At 38.8% G+C, this 21508-nt stretch overlaps 1 protein-coding gene across 2 annotated transcripts in view; it reads left to right on the top strand.

Moving 5' to 3' along the window:
• The window catches only part of C20H1orf87 (chromosome 20 C1orf87 homolog), an 82550-nt gene extending 61449 nt beyond the window's left edge, over positions 1 to 21101 (top strand). The window contains exons 9-12 of one of the 2 annotated variants that reach the window (XM_007978533.3): positions 1874 to 1938; positions 10068 to 10147; positions 13661 to 13868; positions 20601 to 21100. In XM_007978533.3, the coding sequence (XP_007976724.3) occupies positions 1874 to 1938; positions 10068 to 10147; positions 13661 to 13868; positions 20601 to 20761 (514 nt within the window). In that variant the 3' untranslated portion in view covers positions 20762 to 21100. Of the gene's footprint in view, positions 1 to 1873; positions 1939 to 10067; positions 10148 to 13660; positions 13869 to 20600 lie in introns of both variants that reach the window. The other variant, XM_073008121.1, reaches the window with a different exon arrangement.
• The last annotated feature ends 407 nt before the right edge of the window (positions 21102 to 21508 follow it).

Consider the following 21508-nt stretch of genomic DNA (forward strand, 5'->3'; position numbering starts at 1 on the left):
GGAATGGGCAGGAAATTTTCTGGTGTCATTTTATGCAAAGGCCTTATCTCATATCACACCTGATATCTAAGAGAACACTACCTGATAACTCCTAACATCTCTGAAAAAATAAATGTTGTGTAATGTGTAAATATTAATGGATCCAGGTTCTTATTGTTGTTGCTGTTTTATGGTGTTTTTTTTTTTTTTAATCAAAGGGTCAGAAGGTGCTGCAGCCATAAACCTGGACTTAAAATAGTCTGGAAAGAAATTGCAAGAAGTGTAGAAGACAGGAGATGCCTCTACTGTAGTTTATTTGCAGATCTGTGCTAATATCAGATCTTTATATAATGATTAATATTCCTTAAGAGTGCTTGCTACTTCTTGTTCAACTTTCTCTTATCTGCCTAGACCTGCAGCATCTGATATAGTCATCAGCTTATCTGACTGGCAGTCCCGCATATCCATCACTTATCTGTCTATTCATGTGCCCAAAGTGGCATGAAACTCTGGAGGCCACATGTTCAAAGCCCAATATCATACTTGTCCTGACCAAATAATTTCTCTAAACATCATGTCATATTTAGGAAAGGCTTCATGAAGTCTAAGAAAAATAAACTAGTTACCTATTTAACTCATCATTTTATTTAAAGAAAATAAAGTCATATGACATTAGAACTTTTCTTTAAAAACCAAGCCTATATATTTCCCAACTTGCTCTTCATTTTTACTTGACTTCTTCTAATGGACAAGATGGAGAAAGATAAAGATACTTAGTTGATATTTGGTTGCTAGCAACAGAAACTGTCTTTTGCTAACACAAGCAAAAAGAAATATTTTCAAAGGTTATGAGTTAACACAAAATCGGAGAAAAATAAAACTTCAGGAAGGACTAGAACCAATCATTAAGGCAGAGATAGAGGCAGAGACAGTGGGAGAGAGAGAAGAAGCAAGGGAGGGAAGAAGAGAGGAAGGGATAAACAGATTGAGATCACAACGTTGGCTAGGGCAGGGTATGGGACTTTGACCATACCATGGTCCCATCTACACAGTATCCAAAAGGAAACCAGTAGCTGTCACCCCAGAGAAGAGCATATTTATATATAAATGGAGAATGGATGCTGGGCAAGCAAATATAAGTAGTTTTCAATGTCAAAGCTTTGCTAAAGTACTTTTTAAGCTTTAAATTACCTGGTTTCTACTTGCAGACATATTACTCAATGTAATTTCCATTTGGGAATTCACTGACTATTGTGTTCTTACACTCAGCACCCGTATTTATCCCCTTCTATGTTTTTTTCTGTGTTGTAATGCTTTCCATACTTGTGAAGGCTAAAAAGAACTTTTCTGAAACCCTCTTGACACAAAGTTCTAGACCTGTTTTAAGGTCTATCAGTGAGATGAAATTTCATGAAATTTGAAAGTCAGAAGCAGTGGGGAGAGGCCAGTGGCACAGAGACTGTTTGTCTGTTTGTTTGTTTGTCTGTTTATATCTACAGCAGTAACAACTCCAGAAACTGGCAAGTGTTTGTTTTTCCAGTGGCCAGAAAGCAGTTTGTACTGCCTGATGACAACTTCATAGCTAGGGACAACTGAGACATCAGCCAGATTTTCCTGGTGTTCCCTAATCTCTGGACCACGTCTGCTAAGGTCTGACCCTAAACTTAGCAGCGCACTCCAGCTTCTGTTCTAATGGCTTTGCACTAATTCCCTATAACAAAGCCCTTTTTAATAGACATATATAAAGTAGTTTCTGTTTCCTGCATTGGACCCTAAATGATAGAAGTATCAAAAAGCTTATTCAGTATCACTACCAATATAAACAGAGCTTCACTGGACATTCTTTCAGGGCAATCATATTGATCACCAATTTTTGTTTCCTTTTCTTGCACAGATGGCAGAATTTTGTTGTGATGCTGAGCACAGCTTCTTCTGATTTGTTATCTGATTTGCCTACAGGTGAGTTCCATTATTTTTTTGCTCCAGAGAGACCTTCCATTTTTCACAGCTATTGTTGACTATGCTGCCTAGTTTGAGTGGTTTGCTTGTTTGGTTTCATCTCATTTCTCTCAGAAATGTAAATAGCTCCCCAGTGAAGGAAAAATGGGAGTGAGAATCACGTTAATGGCTATTCTTTTAGGCCAGTTAGATCATAAAAGGCACAATTCTCCAAGTTTTATTTTATCATGAGACATTCTCTAGTGGTAGCCCTTAAAGATGAACGCAGTACATTTACAGACGTTAGTATTATTTATTAGAATTTCAAGTGCACAGTCGCTTAGATCAAAGAAGCTCATAGCTGGGTATTTATTCTACTGATGTCTCAACAAGAAAAACCTGTGAGAGTATATATATGTTTAGTGTAGCTTTTTTTTGGTAAACATTTTTAAAAACAGAATTCACAGAAAGATCCTTTGGGGACTATTTAATTAAATTACAATACAACCAATTGATAAAATGATGCAGTTGTAAAATAATATGGCTGGGTTGCTACAGGAAGATTTCCAAGACATATTATTAAGTGAAAATTGTAACGATGCATTGAGGAAAATATTTAGCAATTAACAAGTTTCAAATATGACAGGTGAAAAAAATATGCATTGATATTAATCTGCTGTTGTAGTTTTTCTATTTACTACATCCATCAACCATTTACTGATTGCCCTTTGGATCAAAATACAAAGTACTAAATGTGCATGTGTGTGTGTGTGTGTGTGTGTGTGTGTGTGTGTGTATGTCCGGGATTAAATCTATCAGTCTATATCCAGGTGGAAAATCCTAAGAAATCTTACTAGGTATTTCAAGCAGAGAGAATTTACTAAAGGGAATTGGTTATGTAAATATCCAAAGGTTGAAGGATAAAAAAGAATATGGTGAGTATATTCATTTCCCAGGGCTGCCACACAAAATACCACAATCTTAGTGGCTTAAAACAATAGTAGTTTATTCTCTCACAGTTCTGGAGGCTGGAAATACAAAATCAAGGTGTACGCGTGGCCAGGCTTTCTCTGAACACTCTAGAGAAGAGTTCTTTCTTGCCAGTTTCAGCTTCTAGCTGCCCCAGGCCTCCTTTGGCTTCTTATTGTGTAACTCCAATCTCTGTCTTTGTTTTCACAAGGCCTTCTCCTTTCTGACTTCTGTGTGTCTCTGTATCCAAGTGTTCCTCTTCTTTATCTTATAAAGACACCAGTCATTCTAAGTAGGGCCTGCCCTAATCTAGAATGACTTCATCTTAACTTGATTACATCTGAAAAGATCTTGTTTCCAAATAAGCTCAGATTCACGAGTACCAGTGATTACAACTTGAACATATTTTTGAGGACACAATTCAATCCACTACAGGGAGGTAACCCAGACACTAGTAACTGTAGAAATCAGCTACCACCTTAAGGCTGAGGGAACATAGAAGAAGGGGTACTATTATCAGAATCTCATAGCTAGTGTCACCACACAGATGGTTCTAGGGTCTCCACGGAAATGCCAAGCAGCTGGAGGAAGGATTTCAGAGGGGATTCCATACAGCTGATTCTTGGACTGCAACATAGTTTAAGACTCTAAGAAGGTGGCTGCACTTGAATCTCTTACAAAGCATCGTACTTTCAATGAGGAGACCATTGAAGTGATGTCATGTGGCTGTTCACCTGACCTGAGGTTTCACACGTGGTTAGGGCTGAGAATGCTGAAAAACTATAGCAGTAGCTCTTCTGATGCTAGGTGGATACTTGAGTGACCTCACATGGCTTTCCTCTGTGTGTGTGCATCCGTGGTATCTCTATAGGTCTAGATTTCCTCTTCTTATAAGGACACCAGTCAGATTGGGTTAGAGCCCACCCTAACAGCTTCATTTTTACTTAATCACCTCTCTAAAGACCCTGTCTCCAAATACAGTCACATTTTGAGATTAGGGATTCAACATATAAATTTGGGGTGGGGGGCTACACAATTAATACCATAGCATATGGAATAGCAGAAAAATATGTAAAAAGATAAATTGAAGTCTCACACAACTAAATAACTACCTTATATTGGGACACTTATTTTATTTCTCTCTGACTCATTTTTCTCATCTCTAAAATGGGCAAAATATAAAAGAAAAATGCAAACCTACCCCATTGATCTTATATGGTGATTGTGAGTCTGACAAACAAAATAGGCAACACATCACTAATTTTCATAGGCAATGTGTCACTCTCCAGAACCACAGAGTTGGGGTAGTGTTGCTGTTGCATTGCTGTTGTGATAGCTCACTGCTTATCTACTTAGTCGATGTCTTGGTCTCTTCTCGTTTCTGTACTGCTGGATCTATGATGATTAAATGCTCTTAAGCACAAGTGAGCCATTTTTTCTGTCTACTATTTTGCTCCACAGGTAGATATTATGAAAGTGAAGGAGGGGCATTATACAGAAACTAAAGAAAGATATTCCTTATAGGTGTGTAGAACTGTGAATTTTCTCTTTCCTAGGACCCCTCTGCACTCAAAGATGCTATATGAACCTAATTGAGATGACTCATTTTATATATACTGCCTTTATTAGAAAATTTATATCATTAGGAATCATAAAAACCCTGGGAACTTGTTTTTCAATGTACATATAATTTTCACATAAATACTTAATATCTGTGACTTACACTAATGACAAGGACAGACTACTTTCCAGCAAGCCAAACCTCTGGGGAAGAACACTAGAAGATTAGATAACATACAAAAGAATATTTGTTCAAAGACTCTTACTTGGAATTCAAATTGAACTACCAGACAGTAGGGGGGAAAAAAGCTCTCTGTGAAAGGAGGTATCATACAAAAATCTCTTAAGTTTTTCATATAGTATGTCTAGCTTCAATTAAAAATTGCCATGGATGATGTAAAACAGGACATAGATTTTGAAATAACTGTAATTAATATGCTCAAGAAAATGAATGACAAGATGGGGAATTTTCAGCAAAGAATTTGAATCTGTAAAAGGAATCAAATGGAATATGTAGACTTAAATTTATAAAAATTAATATTTAAAAGCTCAATAGATGGGTTTAACAGATTAGACATCACTGATGAGAGGACTAGTGAATTGTAATATAGTTCAACAGAAAATATCCAGATTGAAGCATGGATGAAAAATTAGGATGTAACACATTTAAAAGTATGTAAGATTCTGGGTACAGTGGCTCACACCCACAGTCCTAACAGTTTGGGATGCCGAAGTGGGAGGATCACTTGAGCCCTGGAGTTTGAGACCAGCCTGGGCAACAAGGTAAAACACTGTCTCTACAAATAATAAAGAAATTAGCCAGGCATAGAGGTGCATGCCTGTAGTCCCAGCTACTTGGGAGGCAGAGGTGGGAAGATCACTTGTGCCCATGAGGTTGTGGCTGCAGTGAGCTCTGGTTATGCCACTACACTCCAGCTTGTGCAAAAGAGTGAGACCCTGTCAAAAAAAAAAATATGCAAGAGACACATAGGAAATGGTGACAACATCTAACATACATGTAACTTAAGTCAAAGAAAAATAGGAGAAAGAGAATAAAGATGAAGTTGAAGCAATTATGGACTGAGAATCTTCCAAAAGTAGTAAAAGACTTTAAGCCACAGATCTAAGAAATATGATGAACTCCCATTAAGACAAATATAAAAAGAGCTTAGGCCCTCTAAACATGGTAAGGTCTAATGTCTAAAATAGTATTTCACAAAAATGAAGTATGAGCTCAAATTTGAATCTCTTCACTGTGGAGCCTGTGAATGAGAGAGAGGAAGAAGATCATGCAGAAAGCAAACAGCAGAGTACCAGTATGACTGCTGACAAGGGAAGATTCAAAGGAAATGAGAAGTAGCATAAGAAGCTCATTGACACCCCTCAAACATTTCTTGAATACCCATCTATCATTCAAGAAAACAGAAAAATGGTGAAGGGTTGGCCTCCCTTTTGCTAAGGAAAAAAAAAAAACTCATACTAGTTACTAATTAGAACTACATCTATTGAAGGGACAGAAAAGCAAATGCAATTGGCTTAGACAATATAAAGATTTTGCTTTATTTAGCTGAAAATTCTGGCAGCAGCAAGGACTTCAAGAACGGTTTGATCTAGTCATTCAAATATCAAAATCAAGGATCTGCCTTCTTTCTGACTCTCTGATGTGCCTTACCTGCTGTTGGCATCATGTTCAGGCTCTATACAGTAGTCCCTCAACTACTTGGACATTCTGCAATAGCAAAATAGCTATGGTAGCTATGGCCATCACATCCTCACAGCATGCTCTTTGGATAGGTGTTCTCCCAAGAAGGAGAGAACTTTACTACCTAAGAAACTGTAGCATGTATTTCTTCTCATATAGAGGCTCAGATTGAGTTTTATGTCCATCATTGAACCAAGACTGTGATTAGGATACCATGATAGACTTAAACTAATCAGAGATCAAGCTTGGACTTGGAACTGGAGAGTCAATCCAACCAAACCATAGTGCACTGGGATGGGGTAGGAGCAGTTACTACAAAGCAAAACATAGTTGCTATCTTCAGAAGGGGATAATGAAGGAGGGAATCACCAGAGGGGGGAAAAAAAAATGAATGCTGAAAAGCACACACACACACACACACACACACACACAAACACACAAACACACTCACACAGAAATCAGCTTCAGTCAGATCGTGTGGCCCATGGGGCCTTTTAGCCCTGTGAACACTTCACCCATTTCTCTTCCCTTTTCATTCTGCCTCACCCAGGCTCTGCTCTCAGTTATTGCTTGGTGCACCAATCACTCCTACCTCATGGTCTTTGCCTTTGCTGTAACATTTTCCTCCAATGCTCTTTATCCATATATTTTCACAGCTTGCTCTCTTGTTTCTCCTCTGTTCAGGGTTTTATTTAAATGTCACTTCTTTAAAGAGGTCATTGGTGAATTCTCTATCTAAAATGGCAACTACCATTACTTTCCATCCCCCAATCATTGGTTTTAGCTGTGGTTTATAGCACTTATCACTACCTGACATTCTTTGACGCATCTCTTTGTTCTCACCACCAGAATGCACACTCTATGAAGGAAAGATAGTGCCCAGCATATAGTAAGCACTTAAATGTTTCTTATATGAATGAATTAGTTCAAGCCACAGATGTAACCCTGCCTCTGTTATCTTAAGGAGGGAACTAAAATGTTCATTGCCTCAGTTTCCTCATCTGTCAAATGGGGATAATTTCTACCTCACAGGTTTAATTCTTTAGATTATGTGGAAATGTCTGTCATTTATAGATATTTGATATACATGAGTTTTCTTCTCACAAAAGCTTCATTCAGTAGGCCCACTGAAGCCAGAAGCTTTTATTAAAGTCAGTTGTTCTCTATCCTGGTTTTACTTTAGAATCACCTAGGGAATTTTTTAAAAAGTACTGAGCTGGGTTCTCACCTCCTGAGATTCTGACTTAATTGGTCTGGTGTTATTTCTGAGCACTAATTTTTAAATCCGCCCAGGTGGGTCTAACATGCGGCCAGTGCTAAAGGCTACTGACTTCAAGTCATTAGTGAGGGCAGACAGGAGCACTGGCTATGTAACTATCAGAACTCACTGGAAACCCTGTAAAACCTGGCCCTCCAACACCTGGAAATCTCTAGAAGCCAGCTTGGCTTATTTCCTCTGGTACAAATCTTCAACTGGCAGACTACACAGATGGTTATTATTTATCCTTCTTGCTGTGTTAGAAAGAAAAAAAAATAGCTCTGCCTCAGGTTTTTCAAACAATTTTTACATGTGCAAGCCATTACCTTTTTATATGCTATTAGCTATTAGGAAGGAGAAAGGGAAGCTTAAAGGAGACCAAGTAGACTAGCATGTACTTTTTCCTAATGGAAGTTTTAGAAATGCAGATAGCAGAGAGGAATGAGGCTAGGACAAAGTTTAGGTTCTAGATCTTATTTTTAAAAGGATAATGTCTGGCACATCATAATTAATGTTAGTTTCTCTTCTCTGGGGAAACTCGATTTGCTTAAGGGTACATAATAATAATAACACAACAACAGATAATAATACCTTGAATTGAGCATCTTCCCTGTATTAGGTATTTTACATAGGATTTTTTTAATCTCCACGGTATTATTGCAAATTTCTGTAATTTCACAAATGAAAGAATTAGGACCCAGAAGCTTGAAGCTGGCAAAGAGAAGAATCAGGGTTAGATGTTAGGTCTGTCTGTTCATCTCCTCCCCTTTCCTCACATACTGCTTCAAGAATCCCTTTAACAGGAGAGCTGTATGATTCAGAGTATTTTGAACCTTTTATAATAAACAGAAAGCTTTTCTTTCACATAGTGGTTGAAATAAGCAGTAGCCAATGCTACTGGGTGATGATGGGTTCTCATGACAACTTAAACGTTCAACAGATCAAATAAGATCTGCCTTGAAGGGGCCACCCTAACTGGATGCCATCATAGTCTTCATTTAGCCACTATTAAGGTTTGCTCTATATAGCATCTGGGGTAGATATGAGAGAATAAAGAAATACAGAGAAAAATCACTCCTCTCCCAGGATTAGAAAAGAAATTGGAAAAATGGCACTAAATATCTAGTGACTTTATTTTCTAACTGTGTATTAGGACACATGATCATTCATTTAGTCAACATGCATTCATTGGGTATTTAATTCTAATGAGGGGTGCTGGGGCTTCAAAGAAGATTATGAAATCACATGTCTCCTTCATCAAGAAACTGAGGCAGAACTTTCGTAATGATTCATAAATGTGATACTAAAAGTCTGTATAATAAAAACTTTTAAATTGGTATGTGAATTTATTTATAAAAACATCCTTACCTAGATAACACTATTAGTTAACATTTACTGAACACTTGCTGTGTTTCAGATACTTGCTTTACACTTTCTAGTCCATTTAATCCTTACAATAGCCTATAGGTGTCATTATCCCCTTTGTACAGAAGAGGAAATTGAGGCACAGAGAGGCCAACTAACTTGCTCAAGGTCATGCAGCTAACAAGGAACAAAGCCAGGAATCAATGCCAAGGCATCTAGCTCCAGAGCTTATACTCAACCACTATGGTACACTGTCTCTTTTGTTTAAAATTTATTGATTAAATCATTCTTATTAAAAACAGTGAGATTCAATTTAGAAATAATATGCATTTGTTAATGGCATATCTGAATTATGCACTGAATAATAAAGCTGAGGCTCCCAGAAACCTGTGCTGTATGGTCATCACACAGACTTGCGAAATAGATAAGTCACCAAGTCAGATGGAAGGTACTGAGTGATCAGTGAAGGATACCTACAGTAAGGCTTAGAGGATTTCCACAGGTCTTAATGTTTGTTTGTGTTTTGCCCGCATCCCATGGAAATCTCTTCTATTCATGAAGGCAGCAGCCTGCAGCAAGTAGTGCCTGGAAAACAGAACCCACTGGATTAGGGATGAGGCTGTTCAACCTCTTCCCGTCCAGTACCACTGACCATTGAAAGGAGCAAGGAAGGAAGATGAGAAAGGTTGTGCGTGGTCCTTTGGATGCACATGTGTGTAAAAGGAGGGACAGAGGTTCTTAAGAGGCAGGACCACAGGAAGACATCCCTTCAACTCCCTAAGTTATAAAAGCCTTTCTTAGGGCCTTGCTACAAGCTGTCGTCTCTGCTTTTCTAGAACTCTCTGCTCTGTGTGCATCACCACCATCATCTTTGCCTGGATAACTCCTCTTCAGTAGTGATAAGTGCTACAAACACAACTAAAACCAATCCTTCAGGTTGTGAATTTGTGTCACTTCCTCCAAAACCCCCACCACTGTTACCCCTGTCCCAAATAAGTTTAAACACTTTCCTATTTTCTCATATTTTTCTTTAGTTTTATTTATAGTAACTTGTGACTAAGTAATAATTTAGAGTCATTGTTTAACATCTACTTCCAAATCTAAGGTCCACCAAGGTGGGAACCAGGTTTTTCTCACTCATCAGAGTGTTCCCATTACTTAACACAGTGCCAACCACAGAGCAAAGCCTCCATTTCTGTTGTTGTTGTTGTTGACTGGTGTATATGTATGTATTAAACGAAGAGACGAAGCTAAACCCTTCCTTTTTTTTTTTTTTTTTTTTTCATTCTTGTTCAGGGAAGAATGAAAAGAAAGCCCCAGCCCCTCCAACGGAGCCTGAAGTCCCTGAGATGTCTCAAAGCAAAACTGAACATATGGTATGCACCTGGAGCATATAGAGTTTGGGGGAAGGTTTTCATGGATACTTGGCCTTTTCTCTGATGCTGGATGGGGCTCTCTCCTGTGGGTTTTGATTTTCTCCCAAACCGTTGATGTCAGACTATCTTTGACTTCAAGATTCTCCTTGGGCAAAGAAGGAGGCAAAAGAACTCGAGTGTGGGTTAGTTTCTGTCCTTGCTGGTTTGCAGAGACCTATTGCCATCACTTGGTGATGGGCTTGCCACCTGCCCCAAGAAATCAGACTTGTAGCACAGCACATGTCTGGGTGTCCTTCCAAATCTTGTGACCGATTCACAAACTGCCATGAAAATAAAGAGTGGTTATGAAATCTATTTTAACATCTTAATTTCAACTTCCAGAAACTAAGGGTGACCTTTTCCCCAGACATCACATTTTAAAATGTAATAGCCTCTCTGATTAAAAAGAAGAAAGAAAAAAAAAAATCTGGCAAGCAGTTAAAACCCATTTTAATATTCCCAGCATTTAGCCAGAAGAAGTTGTAGACAGAATTGAAAAACAGCCTGAGTTTTTCTGTTGTTGTTTTTTAAATGCCCGGATTAGAACATAATTCATCTTAAAATGACGGGAGGCCTCCTCATGCACTTCACACGTTGAAATATTTTAGAAAATAGTACCCATTTTGGCAAGCCTCTTGCCATGCAAGAAACAACAGCAAATGCTTTTCTCCTTGAGTGTTAAGTCTGTTGTGAATAAGATTATAAAAAATATACTTTGCTCTTTTATTTTGCCTCTTGTTTAAGGAATTTATTGCATCTCTGTGATAATTGATTCTTCTCACATTCCTGCACAAACAGAATTGATTGTCCCACTTTTTAGAAAGGGAAATTGAAGCAGGGGTCTGGTAAAGCAGTAAAGCAAGTTGCTTATTGTCCCCGAGGAAATCATTCATTCATTCACTTATTCATTCATTAAACATGTCTTGACAGTCTACTGTGTGCCAGTCACTAGCCAGACCTCAAGGACACATTAAAAACTATCTCACAGGCCCAGCCTCTGGATCTCTGGTAGAGGTAATACTTGAAGCAGACATAGACAACATCCAGTAGGAGTGCTGTGATGGGTTGGGGAGCTACAAAGATTCACATCTTGCCCAGCCTGGGGCTGTTGGGGAAAGCTTCCCACAGGAAGTAAACAATTAGCCAAGTCTTGAAGAATGAGTAAGAACCCAAACAATCAAGGCATATAAGGCAAGAAGGGCTTTTAGAACAGAGGTAACAGCATTATAATGGCAAAAAGGTATAAAACAGCTTCAATTTTTCAGGTTTTTTGTGGCCAAAGAAGAAGATATGTATATAGGACTAAAAGAAGATAAGCTGGGAAGATAAGCAAGAACTAGAATATAAATAGTTTTGTGTGCCAGGCCAAGGAATGTGAATTTCATCCAGATACAGTGGGACCAAGACAGTGAAGGATATGTTAGTTACATTGTTAGTTACTTGCTTAAGTCTGATTCAGATCCCTACAAATCTCCCCTTTCCCTTGTCTTCAGTGGTCAAAGAGAGAGTGTTGAACTACCTAAAGAAATATAAAACTACTTAAAATTAATTTCTCAGATCCAAGGGCACCTGTGATCTCTCTAAAATTATCCATCAAAAAATGTATGCAAATGTGTATTAGTCTGGTCAGATTTTCTAAAGCTTTCATCTGATTTCTAAAGTAGTCCAATGCTCTAAACAAAGTATGAGAATCACGTGATCGAGACCATCCTTGCTAACACGGTGAAACCCTGTCTCTACTAAAAACTTCAAAAAAATTAGCCGGGCGTGGTGGCGGGTACCTGTAGTCCCAGCTACTCGGGAGGCTGAGGCAAGAGAATGGCGTGAATCTGGAAGGCGGAGGTTGCAGTGAGCCGAGATCACACCACTGCACTCCAGCCTGGGTGACAGAGCGAGACTCCATCTCAAAAAAAAAAAAAAAGAAGAATCACTATTCTAATTTGCTGTACAAAAACTTTCTGCTTTTCCCAAAATTGATTTTATCAAAGTAGAATTCTTTTTATAGGAATTCCTTAAAATGTACTGGTTGTTTGTCATCCATGTGGGTACAATTTCATATAGCATTCCATGATCTCAAACAAAAGAATTCTTTACATTCCCCAGCAGCAGCTTAATCCATGTTTGTTAACCAACTCAGAATTTGGCTTCTCATTGCACTTACAATTCTTTAGGTCTCTGGGATTCTCACAGCTTATATATGAGAAGTTTGAGGCAAAGGTACAAAATTGGAAAAATTCAGACATTTGAAAGTTGGGGGAATACAGATGGTATACAAAAGTTAGAGGCATAATTTTATGGTGAATTAGTTAGGAATATTTACATTGCAATGAACAAAACCAACTCTACTAACTTAATTTATTGGAAGAATAGAGAAGCATATTATGCTCCCAAAGAACAGAAATACAACAATGAACTAAAACCAGAGACTCTAACACCATCAAGACTTCCTATATCTTTTTTCTTCTCTCTGTTGTCAGTTTCATATTCTCTTTCTTTCTCAGCAGACAAGCTTTTTCTCATTTGCAGTACACAAAAGGGAAAACCTGCTAGAGTTCCAATATCTCACACAGAATCACCTCCATTTTTCTCTCACAAATAGTACCAAAATTCCTAGACAATGGATTTTTGGCTCATTTTGCAATAGATGCCCAGTCCTAAACTATGCAGATAGAACATGGCAGTTCTTTCTACCGCCATGTGGATCAGCAGGAAGGGCAATTTCTGCAAAAGGTGAGCTGGGCAGATCAAATAATAGATGCCCACTCGCTGCACATGGTAAAGGTCAGAATGCCTTATATGGCACTGCTGGGACTGATGTGTCTATTTAATCCTAAAACACCTCTATTTGATACTGGCAATGAGGTTAGGACACTAAGATGAGATAGCCTTTATGCCCTGCTTCTAGTCTTAGGTCTACTATAAGATGTGTGTGATCTTAGTAAACCCCTTGTACTTTCTAGGCCCCAGCCTCCTTTGCTAAATGAACAGGACCGGCAGACTAAGAGTGCTTTCGCATCCTTTAAAATGGACCCATAAGCCTAAGATAATATCACTATTGTTTCGATCATCTTTTGTCAAAAACCTCACACTTGTGACCCAGAGGTATTTCTATCAAGAAGTATGAGCGTTGTCTGAAGTCTACCCCCTGCAGACCCCACTAGTACAAAACAGAGTAGAACATCATGAAAAGCCTCAGTCAGTTACAATGTTCTTTGCTTCATGCAAGTCAAAAATGAAAACTGAATAAACATCATGATGTCATCCTTCTCTTCAGACACACACACTTAACATGTTTGTATCCAAGATTTGGCAGATACAATCTTGTGGCACTGAAGATTTGAAGCTCGTCCTCTTAGCTTTCCAAAGTCAAACCTTGCAATAAGTCTTGCTAGTTGTGTGGCCTCATCTTTGGCCAAGAGACTGGAGAAGCTCTGGGTGGTGAATGTGTTGCCAATGCTTTTGTTGTTTTGGTAGAAAATTCCAGAAGAGGAGCTGCAGCCAGAAAGCTCTCCTGCTGAAACTTCAGCCCGCAAAGATCCTCTGAAACCTTTAAAGATCAGGCCAGTCTCCCAGCCCTTCATGAATCCAGCTGTGAAGAATGAGGCTGAAGAATGTGAGACGTGGATAGACAGGTTCAGGAAGCTGGAAAATGCCCTCTACCTGTGTGATCTGAGTAACACAGGTGAAGTATGAATTGTAAAGCTGGTATAGCTTTCTATTTGTGCTCTAGTTTAAAAGTAGGCACCTCATTTTCTTTTGCCTCTTGAACAAATGATACAATTAATGTATAAATCATGTGCCCTGCACTGTGCTGAGCACAATCTGGAAATATGAAGACGAATCAGAGGGGAATCCCATACCAGGTTCCTTATAATTTCTTTGTGTTCCCAATGCTTCCTACACCCTACTTCCAAAAAGTAAACCCACAATCCAATTTTATAATTCTGATTAAAACACCACAGAGACACCCCGCTGATAAGAGGATGAACTCCAAACTCCTTAGCAAGGCAAAGTCTGGTCCCTATCTACCTGGCCAATCTCTTCTCCTACTATTGATATTCTCTCAGCACGTCCTGCCCAGTCATAATGAATAACTTGCCTTGCTTCAAACAGGCCTTGTCTCACACATGCCTGTGCCATTTATAACTCCCAGTCTTTCATCTGAGCTCTTTGTTTCCTCTCTACCTACCCCACCCCCCACCCACTCCCCATCTTGTCCCCCTAAACATCTTTTATGTTTGAATTCAAACACAATTCCCCTGAGACTCCCAGACAGATCTAGGTCAACTTTCCTGTGGCTTCTTAGGATTCTTTAACATCCATCATCATATGCAACATATTATATATTTTTATTTGGGGACTTATTACCATCTCACCAGTAGACTATATTCCTTTATTATCCCTGGCACCTTGCGCAGTTTTGTTTTGAGGAAACAAATACATGAGCCAATGTGCGTAAATAACCAAATCCAAGATAGATGGTGACAAATGCTGTTAGAGGATGCTCTGGGGGCATTCAGAGAAAAGTGAATTTCTTCCTGGTGGGGTCATCATGGAAGACTTTGTTCATGTTAAATTGATCATTTAACTTAAAATGCAGTTTGGTCACAAAGGAATGAAGTAGCCTTTTCTGGCAAAGGTGCAAATGCTGTGTGTGAGGCTCAGTGCAGGGTACTCAATATAGGGGCTATTAAAAAGAATGTTAAATGATAAAGATGGAAATAAAGAATGGGGCCAGATATTGAAACATTTTAAATGCCAGATCAAGGAATTTGGAGTCAATTCAAATATAATGAGAGCACGGAGAGTTTCTAAGCAGAGGAGTGGTGTAATGAAGTTGTACTTCAGAAGGATCCTTGATTACTATGTGCAGAATGAAGGAGAAAGTGAAATAAGGGAAAGTGGAAAGGAAAGAGAGAATGAAGTCTAGAACCAGGTCAGAGTGCTGGGAAAAGAGGGAGCAGATAGAAAAGCACATTGTCCCAAACTGTCTTATTTACTTACATACTGTTTTCAATGAAGAGTTGGTGTACACATTAGTACTATCTAGAAGTAATCATATGACAATAGCAATGTCTGTCTTTTCATTCTCTTTGTGTGTTTTTGTTTTGCTTTGAATTTCCAAAGCAACTTAATTCTAGACCACAGGAAGTATAATTGCCATATAAAATCCAAGGACTCTTAATAATTATACCAAAGAGAAAAAAAAAAAACCTGAAATTTTTAATTGAAAGATTCATCTGGTTGAATTATACAGTTATTTATTAAAAATCTGTTATGGGCCCAGCACTGTGTTAGAGGCTGAACCAAAAGGAAAACTGGAAAAGATGAGACATGGTCTCTGGCCCCAAGGAGCTTACCTTTAGGTAAGACACAGAGACCAGCAATAGTTCAATGCCAGTAAACAAACAAAATTAAAACACAACATTAGCTATTACAAATGAAGGCACATGGCTAGGCATGGTGGCTCATGCCTGTAATCCTAGCACTTTGGGAAGCTGAGATGGAAAGATCACTTGAGCCCAAGAGTTTGAGACAAATGAAGGCACAAATAAGAGTTCAAGAGTCAAAAGAAAAGTGAAGGTATGAAATGAGGCTCACCATTCAGTGCGAGGCTGGGGACCCAGAGAGGAGAGAGAGAGAGACCCAAGGGAGAGAGAGAACTTGAGCTGAGACTTCAGGTAGAATTTGGATAGTTGGACAGGTCATCCCGAGTTTGAAGTCACCTCCTGCAAAAGTTAGAAAGTACGGATGAGTATGATAGAGAAGCAAGTAGCAAGACAGGACTAGAGATGCACGTTCGACATGCAGTAAAGTTGAGAACCTATTATGAACCCTGAGGGATAGGATGAGGCTTCATTCTCTACCCAGTATGCAAACATACATGCAGATGAGGGCATAATGCAAACTGAGATGGATGATTTAGGGAAGGTACTGAAGAGAAGGAGATGAAAAGTTTGCTGAAATAACCCTGAGTCTGGGTATTCATACCAGGGCTATGAGAGTGGTGATGAGGTTACAAGCAATAACAAAACATTTTTTAAAAATGACATTTCGAAAGAAACAAATGCTTACTTGTGATAGTGGATAATGGATCATAAACTTAGTTGCTAAGACACTCTCCAAAGACTGGGAGCTTTCTCATGCTTCTGAACCGTTCAGAGGAAAAACGGAGTTTGTTGACTTTGGAGGCAGATTCCGACAGATTTGAAATGCCTTTCTCATGGCCTCTTCACTATTTATGCCTGTTTTCTCTGTTTCCATGAAATTCATTAGTTCCTCAACAGCCAAGGAATGTGTCAGCCAGATCTGGGAAAATCTACAACTGTCTTTGATGAGGAAAGAGGATTAACTGAGGTCACTTTGTTGGTTTATTAACCCACAGTACTTAGCAGACCACCATAGCCCCATTCTAGATGCTGAGCAGATGATACCTGCTTTGCCCATGGATGAATCACTATTCTTTATTATGTGCAAAGAAATATGTAGGCCAGCATGTTCTTCATCCAGGATGAGGACAGGCCATCCATCATCACATCAGTGCTTCTGGGAACCTACTGTGCTTATTCTCTAATGGGGGTTGTCAACAAAATAGACTTGAGGAGAAGGGATAAGGAATGACTATGAATAAATGGTTGTGTTTTCTAAAGAAAAAAAAGAGTGGTTAAGATAAATGTCTGGGTGAATGTTGCATTTGGAATTTTCCCAGTGAACTAAAGGCTAAATAGAAAATGTTTTAGAGTTCAAGGAGGGAGAATGCAATGAGAGCCTTAAAAAAATTTCTCTGCATGAGCCTGGACTTTACATACACTACATCACTAAATCCTCATATCAACAACATGCTGAAGGGATTAGTATCCTTATTTACAGAGGAGAAAGCCAAACTCAAAGTGATAAAATAACAGCCAGTAGGATGGTGAGCCATAATTCAAGCCCAGCTCTCCATGAATCCCCACTGCACCAAGTCCCATGACATACTAGAAAGAGCACACAATTTTGCTTGTTTTTGTATCAGAAGATTTAGATTCAAAGCCAGACTCCACCAGTTGTTGATCTGTAAAAGCCAGTCTCTTACATTCTCTTCGCCTGTTTCCTCATCTATAAAGTAAAACTGATAATAATAAAACATACATCCCAGATTTGAGAAAGGATCAAATGAGATAAAATATTGAAAGTTCTTTGTGTACTGTACAATGAAGTTGATGTTAAAAAGGTTCTTATGGTCGGGTGCAGTGGCTCACGCCTGTAATCCCAGCACTTTGGGAGGCCAAGGTGGGTGGATCACCTGAGGTCAGGAGTTCGAGACCAGCCTGGCCAACATGGTGAAACCCCTGTCTCTACTAAAAATACAATGAGCCAGGCGTGGTGGTGGGCGCCTGTAGTCCCAGCTACTCAGGAGCCTGAGGCAGGAAAATCGCTTGAACCCAGGAGGTGGAGGTTGCAGTGAGCCAGGATCATGCCACTGCACTCCAGCTTGGGCAACAAGAGCGAAACTCCATCTCAAAAAAAAAAAAAAAAAAAAAAAAGATTCTTATTATTTCTTTTATTTTGGTTCTGGTTAGAAAGGACAGGCTTTCCAACACTAAGATGGATTGTAAGGGCTATTTTATGCGGCTGTTCTGGACATCCCCTAATGACAGAGTAAATTAGACAGATACAAATTCATTCAGTGGACTTTTTGTTTGACTCTAGGAATCTTCTATCAGTGGTAAAGCTTAGAAGATAGAAAATACTACTGTGATTCCTAGATGTATTTTTTAACATAACTTTTCATTTTTAATTAAAATATAAACTAAACTAAATGCCATATATTTTAATAATAAGCAATTACATATATAGTGTTTATATATTTTTTAAATAATGTTGATTATATAATTATTATAATTATCCTATAGTAAAATTTCACATTATTGAGTGCTTACTAGCACTGGATACTGTGTGAACTTAATATTTTATTGATTTTTGCACAATTTAATTATCCCTATTTTCTCTTTCTTCTTTCCCTCTTTCTTTCTTCTTTTGACATTTATTTATTTATTTATTTATTTATTTATTTATTTATTTATTTATTTGAGACAGAGGCCTCACTCTGTTGCCTGGGCTAGAATGCAGTGGCATGATCGTGACTCACTGCATCCTCGACCTCCCAGGCTCAAATGATCCTCCCACTTTAGTTGGTGCATGCCACCATACCTCGCTAATTTCTTTTTTCTTACAGTCATAAACTTATTCCAAATCCATGTCTTATATTTCCAGAGGCAGGGTGAGGGGAAATGGCCAAAGGAAGCAAACCTAGGCAGGACTGAGAGCAGCCATCGTATCCAGAGAACTTCGAAGATGCAATTGACCAACTCAAAGAATGAGGTTTACATAAATGAAAGGACCACTGTTCTAATGAGAGAGATAAACAATAAATAGGCAATGAATAAACCAGAACAGAATAGAAAATGAACATACTGGAATAGAACAGAATAAATTAGGACCCCAACTGTTGTGGCCTACTGTTAAGAATAACCACTAGAGAGTAGTTGAGAGGGTGGAACCATGCTCAATAGTACTCGCACATTTAAACATGAGTCATATTTTGTATCTTAAACTGAGATGATAGGTATCTACCACTGCCCAACTCTAATGGACTAGTAGTGGCTTTCTGCAAAATGACAAGGCACTGCCTCTGGATTCTTTAAGAAAGAATTTCACCATCACTCTTATAGTTTGCACACATAAAGGAGAGTAAAAGAGGCCAGGCACAATGGCACATGCCTATAATCCCAGCACTTCGAGAGGCCTAAGGGGGAGGATTGCTTGAGCTCAGGAGTTCGAGACCAGTCTGGGAACATAGTGAAACTTCATCACTACAAAAAATTTAAAAAATTAGCTGAAAGTGGTGGCACATACCTGCAATCCCAGCTACTCATGAGGCTTAGGTGGGAGGATCCCTTGAGCACAGGAGATCAAGGCTACAGTGAACCATGATCGTGCCTCTGTACTCCAGCCTGGGCAACAGAGTAAGACCCTGACTCAAAAAAAAAAAAATGACCCCTACTTGAAGCAATCTCTTTCCCTGTAGTGGTTAACCTTAGGCAATCAAGAGACTTGCAGTCTCTAGGCTTTAGTTTCTCCCTCGTGAAATGGGTTATTGTAAGGATTCAATTAGTTAATATTGGTGAAATGCTTGGAGCAGTTCCTGGGACATAATGAATTTTATATTTACATATTGGTTATTATAATTATTATTGTTGTATCCCAGTTAATTTTCTGCATAACTTCTCTCCCCCATGGGTCAGAGATCTTCCAGAGGTAGCAGAATAATTCTCTAAATCCTCTGTATTCCCAAGCACAGTATCTGACACATAGAAACTTGCAATTAGGGGCTTATGAGTGAGTTATGGATCTTCAGTGATGCCGTGATCTACAATGCAACTCCTCCCAACAGCCATCAAAATCTATCCAATCTTAACATGGAAAGCTTACTGACATTGGTATTAGCATATATAATGTGTGGGCACCAGAGCACATCCTGCAGTCATACACGTTACCGCCTCTGTTATGCAGATTCAAACTCTGAGCTATGAGAAGTTAGATGCTTTACCTGTGATTGCACAGCAAGCTGGAGGGAGTCACAGGACAGTCAATCTTCCGCATCTTTGTACTCCGCAACTACAGATTCGACCAACTGCATATCAAAAATATTTTTAAAAGTAGACATAAAATATAATGACGTGACGACAAAAAACATTAAGAATTTTAAAACACAGTATAACAACTATTTACGCTGTATTTACATTGTATTAGGTGTTACAAGTAATCTAGAGATGGTTTAAAGTACATGGGAGAATATGGATCGGTTAGATGCAAACACCACTCCATTTTATGTTGGGGCTTGAGCATCCATGGGTGTAGGTATCACTGTTGGGGAGGGGAATATCATGGACCCAATCCCTGCGGATACCAAGGAACATCTATAAATACATTTAGAGAAATGCATTTTAAAATTAAGTTGTTTAATCCCTGCATGCTTAGGAGCATGTTTGGAGACTTTAACAAGATAAAATGAACTCAAGACAATTAGAAATTACTTCTGCTAGGCACCCCCAGTGTTTCAAAAATTGGCTTTACAAGTTTTAAAGCTACAAAGAAAAGCTAAATTGCTTTAGAATTTTTCTGTGAATCTTATTGGATCCCATCTTGTTCTCTCTCCCCTGAAATCACCCTCAGATTCTTCCTGAAATCTGTAATGCATACCCACGAGTACAAATACTTTTTAAGATGCCACTTGATTTTTAAGAAGCTTAAAGTTGCAAAATATTATCATTTAGCCTTTACCTGGAAGTCATTCAAGCTAATATATAGTTTTCTCTGTTTTCCCTCCGTCCTCTTTAAAAAACCTTCCACCTACCCAATCCAATCACAGGAGTTCTGGAGAAGGAACGAGCCAGACGCCTCATTCACAACTACAATCTCATTTACAACCTGTCCCTGAGCCCTCGGAAAATCGACCAGGCCTTGCGCAGATTCCGTTTGGGAGAAAATATGCTCTTGGAGCCAGCACTGCGGTACTTAAAGGAGCTATGATAACAAGCCCATATTGTGAGAACAGATGTTTCCCTTATCTCCCTTTTTACCCAGACACGTGTTTCTCCCCAGCCTGAGTATAGTGGCGGAGACATTGTCAGAGTGCAGGCCGATGCAGCTATTGTAGATGCTTTTGATTTGGACTTGGTTTCTGGCTATGATGCTCGCTCATAAGCAGCTCAAAGTGGTCAGAGGAAACCTAGTTTTATCTTTTGATGTGGCAAGAACCCAGCTACTTAGAATCTCCTTCTGTTTTAATAAAGCTTATTATTAATATTACATGTTTGATTTTTTCCTACATTGCTAATCAAACTGTTGTTTCAAACCCCACAATTCCACATAGTAAAAACCACATTACATGTTGCCACTTCCCCACAGTGCCTGGAACCTAGTAGACCCATAAACATCGTTTTTGGATAGGTAAATCATCCCTTCTCCTGGTCATTATTCTAGGAAGGATTTCTACATTAGAAGAAAAATAAGAGTATTACCAATACACTATCTTAATCTTAAGCAGTAGAAGAACCATTTCAAGTGAGGTTTTCTGAACAACTCCAATATTTTTGGCAGTACAAAACTAAACAATGTTACACTGTCTCCAGGGGTATTTTCCAAAAGTCTCAGATAGAAGTTTTGAGGAAGGACTTCTTGGGAAAAAGGGTTTTGGGAATAGGTAACATCCTTTGCTCTGCCTGGACAGGAAAACCAGGTGGAACTTTCCATCAGTTCCCATAGTTCTTCTGTTCT

The sequence above is a fragment of the Chlorocebus sabaeus genome, chromosome 20, assembly GCF_047675955.1.
Source record: "Chlorocebus sabaeus isolate Y175 chromosome 20, mChlSab1.0.hap1, whole genome shotgun sequence".
NCBI lineage: Eukaryota > Metazoa > Chordata > Mammalia > Primates > Cercopithecidae > Chlorocebus > Chlorocebus sabaeus.